At 45.9% G+C, this 9,681-nt stretch overlaps 1 protein-coding gene across 1 annotated transcript in view; it reads right to left on the reverse strand.

Annotated features, from left to right (window-relative positions):
• Nucleotides 1-3,142: 3,142 nt before the first annotated feature.
• Nucleotides 3,143-9,681, reverse strand: part of LOC108277507 (traf2 and NCK-interacting protein kinase) — a 21,867-nt gene continuing 15,328 nt past the window's right edge. Inside the window, exons 15-16 of the mRNA XM_053687394.1 lie at nt 4,798-4,974; nt 3,143-4,626 (exon numbers count right to left, since the gene is read on the reverse strand). Coding sequence (XP_053543369.1) covers nt 3,808-4,626; nt 4,798-4,974 — 996 coding nt within the window. The 3' untranslated portion in view covers nt 3,143-3,807. The remainder of the gene's footprint in view (nt 4,627-4,797; nt 4,975-9,681) is intronic.

The raw sequence follows: 9,681 nt of genomic DNA on the forward strand, positions 1-9,681 counted from the left end.
CTCCGAATTGCTGGGATAAAATGGCTCCTACCCCAATCTCTGACGCGTCCACCTCCACTATAAACGATCTGGATGGGTCCGGATGTTTGATGATGGGTGCAGTAGTGAAGGCTTTCTTGAGCGTGTCGAAGGCGGTTTGGGCGGTTGGATTCCATGATAGACGTTTGGGTTTCCCCTTTAGCAGGGACGTGAGGGGGTTGGCAATGGCACTGAAATTTCTAATAAACCTTCTGTAGAAGTTTGCAAACCCCAGAAACCTCTGAAGTTCCTTGATCGTCATGGGTGGGGGCCAGTTTACTACTGCCTGGACCTTTTCTTGGTCCATGGAGATCCCCTCGGGGCTGATGACATATCCCAGAAATGCAATGGTGGTTCTATGAAATTCGCATTTCTCGGCTTTAACATATAACTGATGACAGAGCATTCGTTGTAGAACTTGACGGACGTGGTGAACATGTCACGTAACATGTTGTTAATTAGACATTGGAAGACCGAGGGAGCATTAGAAAGCCCATACGGCATGACCTGATACTCATAGTGACCTGAAGTTGTGCTGAACCCAGTCTTCCATTCATCTCCTTCTCGAATCCGAACCAAGTTGTATGCACTGCGTAAGTCCAGTTTCGTGAAGATGGTGGCAGTGCGTATTTGTTCCAGAGTGGCTGGTACTAGAGGTAGTGGGTAACGGTACTTGACGCAACGCCGGTTTAGTCCTCGGTAGTCGATGCATGGTCGTAAACCTCCTCCCTTCTTCTCTACGAAGAAAAACCCCGCGGATGCTGGAGAAGTAGATGGTCGTATATAACCTTGGTGCAACACTTCCTGAATGTACTCCTCCATGGCTTTTTGTTCAGTTACCGTTAACGGATAGACTCTCCCTCGTGGTGCTGTAGTGCCTGGAAGCAAATCGATTGCGCAGTCGTAATCTCGATGAGGAGGTAGTCCACTAGCCTTCTTCTTACTGAATACTTCAATGAGGTCGTGGTAAACACTGGGGATCAGAACTTTGTCCGCCTTGTCCGGGCTCTCAACGGATGTGGATGCTAAGGAGATCACAGGGACTTGGAGACAGTGATTGATGCAGTGAGCTGACCAGCGAGTGATCTCCCTTTGATTCCATGAAATTTGTGGGTTGTGATGTTCGAGCCAAGGAAGACCGAGAACCACTGGATGCCAAGCTGTCACAATGTAATTTTCTCCTGATGAAGAGCGCTGGTGCGGAGGTTAATATGTTCGGTGCAGTGGGTGATTAAACCATCTCCAATGGGGGCTCCATCAATGGCTTGGACACGGCGGGGGGTGCTGAGAGGACGAGAGGACGGGGCGCTAGGGTTCTCAGATGCTGGTGCTTCTGCCTTGTTGCGTAAGGAGCGGCGGCTTCGTAGTAGACAATCCAGGCGTATAGCTACGTTGATGAGTGAGTCGAGAGTCAGCTGATCATCGCAGCACGCCAGCTCCGTTACGATGTCGGCATTTAATCCCCGGCGAAACATAGTCTTTAGAGCGTGTTGATTCCATCCACTCCTAGCGGCCACAGTACGAAATTCAAGAGCGTAATCCGCCACGCAACGTGATCCCTGCATCAAGGGTAATAATTCCTCCCCAGTCTCCCGGTTGTCTGGAGAATGATCGAATACAGTGCGGAAACGTGATGTCAGCTGATCATACATGCTGATGACATTCCCTTCCTGTTCCCATTCTGCAGTGGCCCAGAGGAGAGCTCTCCCGGTTAAGAGTTCTATGAAGTGGAGTATTTTCCGATTCTCCGTCATGCCTGGGTACATGGAAAAAAACAGGGAGCACTGGAGTAAAAAACCTCGGCAGCGTGCCGGATCTCCATCGTACTTCTCCGGCGCTAGAGTGGGAGGTAAGCGTGTGGTCGGTGCCGTAGAAACCTGCGCGGCTTGGTTTAGCCAAGCTACCTGCTCAGTCAGGTTTGCGAGACGGTGATCATGGTCACTAATCATCCGGCCATGTCCCTCAATGGCTTGCGGCCAACAGGGATCTCCTGCTGCTTCCATTGGAATGCGAAGTATTCTGTCACGAACCTCGAATCAGCACGGAAGCAGGAGCGGGCAGCAGGTGTAGAGCGTCGGTATCGGGAGTACAAGAAACGTAGTCGTAAGACAGGCAATGGTCAAGCGATCAGACGAACAACACAAATGGGGTCAGACGGAGAGCGTAGTCGAAACCAGAAACAAGGGTCGAGGATCACGAGAAGACAAACTAACTAGAACGGCTAGGTAACGCAGAGAAACAAGTTGACTGAACGTATACTTCGCATAGATTCTGGGTGAATGACATCTCTAAGTACTAGCGGTGAGAGTGTGTGATTAGTGCCAGGTGTGTCTGATCAGAACTCCGGGGATGGTGAGCGCATGCGTGCATGAGAAGTGAGTGTTGCATCTTGGTAATTTGAGTTCTGATCTGACTGAGCTGTGACAATGAGGTTTCCGTAAACAGCTGTACAGTATAACCAAAATTTGTTGTGTGCCATGACCCAAAGATGGCCGTCATAGTTAAACCAAGTAAAATAATAGTAATAATAATAATAATAATAATAATAATCATCATAATAATAATAATAACAAACTGGTGGTTTTCCAATGCCAATACATAGCGGCAATCACTTAATCGAAAAATTAAAAATGGTCAAGCAACCCAACTTTACAGTTACTGGCCCACCTGAGATGGAGTTGGTGTTTGTGAGTCCAACCTAAACTGTTTTAGTAACTAATTTCAGTTTTTTTAGTTATAAAGGCTACAATAAAATTTACAATAGAATTTAATTCATCAGCTTCTGTTTAAGTTATGCGTGAAAGTTTATGTTTGGTCAACATTTAAAGCTTGTTCTGAAAACTAAAAATGGTAATCGAAGTTAACTTTTAAAAAAAGATGTTTTAAGTTGGAGACAGTTTTTTACTGTGTAGTTGTTGGGATGTTTGTACCGCACTGAGAGCAGGTAGGTATGGAGGGAATGTAAAGGTGGAGGCAAAGAGAAAGTAGTGATTAGACAGGAATGTCTGGCATCATTTCAGTCTAAAAACTAAAGTCGAACTGGTTTAGTGTGGATTTCGTTAGCTTCTGAAGAACGCGTCACTGCGGGGAGTCTGAGCTGCAACGTGCATTTTACCCATTCAGAAATAATGATATTTTTTTCAACGAACACTTTATTCATATTTAAGTTCAGCACAATTCAACGGTGAATAATACAGCATCGTAGTCCAAATACAAATTCAGTTAGTAGTTGCATTTAAAAATATCATACAAAACTGGTTCTAGAAAATAAATTTAAAAAACACAAAATAGTAAACATACAATGACTTGTACATATCACTCCCAGAATAAATGAAAATAATCCCAAACCCTGTTCTGATGTGATTGATATAGCAGTGTTCCTTCTTCTGAAATAGTAATAATTAAATATATATATATATATATTAATTCATCAGGTGTTAACATTGGCCAGTGTATGAAACAGTGATTACAGTCTAAATTGTGATAAAAGGTTAGAAAGTGTACAATAAGCACATTGGTGAAGCTAAGCAGTGTTAGCAATGATGTTAGCATTCTGGGAAACTCTTATTAAGAAAACTGAAAGTATGAAAGTATCTACATCAATCTAGTAAAAACTGACCAAAAAACTGGCTAGGCCAACAAATAAATACGCCATTTGGAAGTTTTTGTTTGTTTGTTTATTTTTTCAAGAAAAAGATGCTACCAGGTAACTATATCCAAGTATTAATGTCAACATAGTCTTGAGAAAATTGTGTTATTTACACAGAAAACACAGGGAAATGTGTGTGCTTAACTAAATCTATCAGGCCATTCTACAGACGGACTAAAGGGCGAACCGTAGGGAGAGGAAGGTGTAGGGCTGTCGCTGCTTGGAGAGGCAGATCTAGAAGAAGCTGGACTATGATGGGGTGATGCACGAGGAGAAAGGCCCATGTTGCTAGCAACCGCTTTCACTAATTTAACAATACCATGTTTAATTTTCTGTGGAGCATCAGGCCATATCGAGTCCATATCATTTTGTGAAGAATAGTGCCTGCCTCTATTATTGTTTTCCTTTTCCTCCAAATAGTTCATAGATGGCAGGAAATGGTGCTGAGGAACACCAAGGAAGTTTCCACCAGACGCGGAATACAAGCGGCGCTCTCGAGTGCCCATCATTTGTCTAAGTGAGCATTCAGGAGCGGAACTAGCTAAATCGATTCGTCCAAATTTCACCAAGCACTCCTGACTGTTGAACATTCTCAGCATACCTTTTCGCAAGCGGTTCCCATCTTCATCTCGTTCTCCTTTCCGGCAGGGCGAGTGCGAGGCCGAGCGACTTTCATGAGCCGAATCAGCGTTCCCTGAATTGTAATTCCTCAAATTGCACTTTGCTGAATCTGGGCTTTTGTGTCTCAGTTTTCTGGTAATTTCATCCTTCAGTGAGACGCAGATCTGAGGCATGGGGAGTGGGCTAGAGGGAGATCTTCTGTGTTGATGCTGCTTCTGAGGCTGAGCAGAATAGCAGCACTTGACTTTTGAGGGCAAGGGATTAGGGACTTTACTCTTCTGCAGGTTGGGTGAGGGAGGATGAACCTTGTGATCATGTGGATGGTTGATGTGAAAGTTCTGAAAAAAAAAACATTGATAGAAGGTCAGGTCATGAGTGAAAAGTCGAGAGTCGAGTCCAAGTCAACATCTCTCAAGTGAAAGTCGAGTCTAAATCAGATCCTCACGTTTAAAGACGAGTCACATCACAGTTTTTGAATATATTCCTCTGTTTTGGCGTAACACCCTCACCTGTTTGTCCAGAGCCAGATTATCAGTGATGACCAGGTCTTGTCGATACAACCCTGGGGAGTTCTGCTGTTGCTGATGTTGTTGTTGTTTTTGATGTTTGTGTAGTAGTATTTTGTATTGTCGCCACATTTCAGACTTAATATAATCTCTTTCTTGCTGCTTTCTCCTTAGACTCTCCTACACAAAGAGAGAGAGAGAGAGATACAGAGAGAGAGACAAAGAGACAGAGAGAGAGGTTTTAGCAAAACTATTATTTACAACATAAAAACATTTGTCACAACAATTTAATCAAATATTCATTGATAAAATAAAAAATTGAGAACCAACCGACCCTCATCAGTTGCACACAAAACATTGTTGACACACCAAATATCATTAAAACACCTCTCATTTTTAAAATAAGATTATAATATACACATTACATATTTAACCTTCCAGCTACTGGATTCTTGAACATTAATGCAGCATCAGTATTAAAACGTTGCAGCCCTTCATTCTTTCTCATCTTCCAAATTGCTAATGTCGCTGTTTCTGTCAAGTAGTTTATCAATCATGCTTTCCTTCTGATTACGAATCTATACATCACACCCCAAATAAAAACTCCTTCTGAGAATTCCTCATCAAATGCTTGAACCCATCTCTTAAGAAGATCAAAAAGACCTTTCAATCTTTTGAATTTCAAAAACAAATGCTCTAAATTCTCTATCATCCCACAAATCCTACACAGTCCACCCACTGCTGGATTCAGGTGTCCATAGCTGTCACCCCGTGAATAATCTTCCACTGTAGAGCAGCAGTTTGCTTCTCTATAGGGAACTTTTACACAGTCCTCCACTTGCTCCCCACCAGGAAGTCTGGCTTCAACAAACCTGGCCACCTTGAAGCCTTTTGTCTTCTGAGGGAATCCTGACCGCAGAATAATATATTGCTTTCTTCGGTGCAGAGTTAAAATATACTAACTGCGGGGTTTCGCCCAGGCTGCTGTCGCGACGGGCAGAGAGCCGGCGCACACAAGAAGGAAATCGCTCCTTCTCCAACTGCCGCACCGGCACGACGTGGGCAGCTTCCTGCCGAACATTCCGCCAGCCGGAAGGACCGCCGCGGCAGGGCGGGACTGACGCGACACCGGCCAGCGATTGGCGGACCCGACGGAGAAATTCCACCACTCAGGCGACGGCGGAAGAGGATAAAAGGGCGTGCTTCCGGCCGTACGAGAGAGGAGAATATCGTAGCGACAAGACGGACTCCGTGCGTGTTTTCAGCGGCATAGCGACTCGCAATCACCAATCACGACGGTAACCTCACGCCCCACGCTAATCTCTCTCTCTCTCTCTCTCCCTCTACAAAAGGTGCAAGCGCGGACGAGATCGCCGGGTGGTGAGAGTTACACCTACGGAGGACGCCGGCCCAGGAAAACCCCCGCCCCCGTCTCGGGAGTCCTGCCTCCGCCACGAGTAGGCTACACCGGCAGTCACGCCTCCACAAAACCCCACACTCATCCCCTCACAACCCACTCACCTCACCCTTGCACCAATAAATCACCGTTTTGAACGTTCTTCTGTCTCCTGTGGGTCTGTACGCCGCCCTTCCCCGAGCTAATCCCTCACACTGCATAACCCTGAATCATGTAGACCCAGCACCACCCCAGGCTTTAGAAATCCAACTTGCCTACATGGTTCTCCAAGTCAAGGGGAGTGGGCCTGAGATGTGTATACACACAATGCTGTATGAAATGGAGGTGTATGTGCTCTTCTCGACTGCGGGGCCAGGAGGAGTGTGTTACCCCGACATTGCTGCGAGACCATTAAGGCAGATGTAAGACCACCACTCAAGCTATTGACCGTACTGCAAGTTATAAGCCTTAGAAATGTTGATGTTCTTGGGGAAGTGGACGTTCCAATACAAGTTGGAACCCGTCAGTGTCAAATTCATCGTAGCAGATATATCTGAGGGCACTGAAGCCATCCTGGGGCATACATTTTTGGAACAAGCAGGCCATCGCATTCTGCAGTAAGAAGGGCCTGTTGAATGGAATGTGATGCCCTTCATCCTCTGCAATGCTCTGACAATATTCCAGTGCTTAATGGATCGTGTCTTAGCTGGATCTCCTAGCAGTGGGAGATCTGCGTAGTCTACTTAGACAACCTCACTGTGCTGGGGAAAGACGTGAAGGAAATGCTTCAATGACTAGCATGAGTATTCGAGAGACTGCGCCAAGCCAATCTAAAACTGAATTCCACCAAGTGTTGTCTCGTCTGCCACCAGGTGGCCTATCTGTGACACATCGACTCAGAGCGGGGTATTACCATTGACCCCCAGAAAGTGCAGAAAATTGAGTAATGACTTAATGATGTCTGGAAGTCCTAATAGCACTGACTTGTCCAAGACTTTTCCTCAGTGGCCAATCCTCTTCACAACCTCCAAAGGAAACATGCTCGATCCCATTGGACCCCAGAGAGTCAGCAGGCCTTCAACAAGCTAAAGGAGCTACTCACCACTGCCTCTGTTCTGGGCTATCCTATGGACAGTAGAGATCTCATTCTCAACAGGGACTCCAGCAACTTCAGAATTGGGGCTGTGTTGTCCCAACTCCAACAGGGAGAGGAAAGTGCACTGGCATATGGAAGTCGGAGTTTGACACCAACAGAATTACTGTACTACTCTGAGAGAGCTGCTGGCGGTGGTGGAGTTCACAGCACAGTTCCATCAGTAACCGCTGGGCAAACATTTCACAGTGTGCACAGACCATAGCAGTCTGCAGTGGCTAATAAGGATGAAGGAACCAGAAGGACAGTTAGCCCAGAGGCTTGACATGCTAGTGGAGCATCATCCTGGGCGCTATCACAGAAATGTGGACATGCTGTCCTGAGGGCCATGCCTTCCAACTTGCCCATGCAACCTTAAAGAACCCCTCTTGAGTTGCCCCCAGATCCAACACAGGGCCATCCAGTGCGACTTTGTCAGTGGACCTGAAAATAATGCACCTGGAATGGTTACGCCATGGTCCTTCCTAGTAGAGGTAGTGCAACATGCCCTCACAACAAGTGCTGCTCAATTTGTTGGATGGACCACTGAGAAACTGTGCTCTGCCCAAGTGGCTGACCCTGATATTTCTTCCATTAGAAGGTGGATGGAGAGAGGTGAAGAGGACCCTCCTGGGAAGATGTGTCACCCTATGGGCCAGCAACAAAGGCCTACTCTAGCAGAGACGCTACCTAAAGTATCACATTCTGGTACGAAGCTTCTACATGATGGAAGGTCCAAGTTTTATCCACAGATCACTCTCCCTCAGGTGTTCCAAAAAGATGTCATGCAACAGATGCACAAGGGGGCGGTGGGTGGACACTTTGGTGTAGAACGGGCATTGTCATGACTGCAGACAAGGTATTATTGGTACAAGATGCGAGAAGATGTTTCACTCTGGTGTCGTACCTGTGTCAGCTGTCTAGCCATGGCTCGACCATCAAAGAGGCCTCAAGCATCTTTGGGTACCATACAGGTAGGTGTTCCAGTGGAGAGGATCGCTGTTGATTTGATGGGGCCCATGAACGAGACAGAACTTTTCAGTCATTATATACTAGTGGTGCAAGATTATTTTACCAAGCAGGTGGACGCATACCCCCTGCCCTAAGATCAAGCTGTCACCGTAGTGGAAGTTATCGTTGCTGAATGGGTCTGCCGTTATGGAGCACCTTATGGTACCTTATGCTGTAATGGCTTACCGAGCGAACAAGCACAGTTCAACTGGATTTACCCCAAACATGATGTTTTTTGGCCGGGAGCTAACAGAGCTAACAGAGCCCATTGATCTAGTTGCAGGAATGCCCCCCAATGACACATCAACTCAAACACCTCTGCAGTATGTGGCTCAGATGAGGGGAAGGCTGGAGTTGGCATATGAAATCACAATGGATGCCTTAGGCCAATCTTTGGAGTGCGCTAAAAAGCAGTACTATAAGAGAGTGTTGAGGGTGCACTACAAGGTCGGTGATACAGTGTGGTACAAAAAGAGCAAAGGGCATATGGGTAGACAATATGTTGAATGTCTTCTGTGTTCTATTAACACTGTGAACCTATAGTAATGTCCTTGTTAATGTGTTGTTGATGTAGTTTATCTCAGTCATGTAAGGTGCTGGAGTGGTATTAATTTTAATCAACATCCAGAGTGGGGATACTGTTAGGTGAGAGAAAAAAATTGGTTTAAAGATCAGTAACTATCTGAGTATAATCCTTATCGAAATGCATCATGGGTAAGGTAGTTCAGATCACTCATGCTCGTGTGATGGACGTGTATACTCCCGCTGTGCTGTGCAAGGAAGTTCCTTTGTTACTTTTCTCTTAGTTATTTAAATCAATTTCCCGGGAGTTATCATGAACTGTAACTCTGACAACTTCACCCTGCAAGAATGGGTAAAATAGCATGCTTCGGCAAACTTTGTCCTTCTCATCATTGCCCAAACATGAACTAACGAGCTGTTATGTTGCCTCTGTGAATGGCCGAAGTAGCTAATGTAACACTCAGTAACTCTAGTTGTCAGAGTGACAAGTGGTGAAACGGTAAGAAAGTCTCCATCTACGACAGGGGCAGTGGTGGCTTGGTGGTTAAGGCTCTGTGTCAGAAGGTCGGGGGTTCAAGCCCCAGCACTGCCAGGCTCTGGGTTACTGATCGGAAGGTTGGGATTCAAGCCCCAGCACTGCCAAGCTGCCTCTGTTGGGCCCTTAACCCTCTCTGCTCCAGGGGCACTGTATCATGGCTGACCCTGCACTCTGACCTCAACTTCCTGACATGCTGGGGTATGCGAAGAAAATAATTTCACTGTGCTGTAATGTATATGTGATCAATGCATATAATGCATATGTGACTCATTAACATTACCAAGATCA

The sequence above is a fragment of the Ictalurus punctatus genome, chromosome 17 (genome assembly GCF_001660625.3).
Source record: "Ictalurus punctatus breed USDA103 chromosome 17, Coco_2.0, whole genome shotgun sequence".
Classification (NCBI taxonomy): domain Eukaryota; kingdom Metazoa; phylum Chordata; class Actinopteri; order Siluriformes; family Ictaluridae; genus Ictalurus; species Ictalurus punctatus.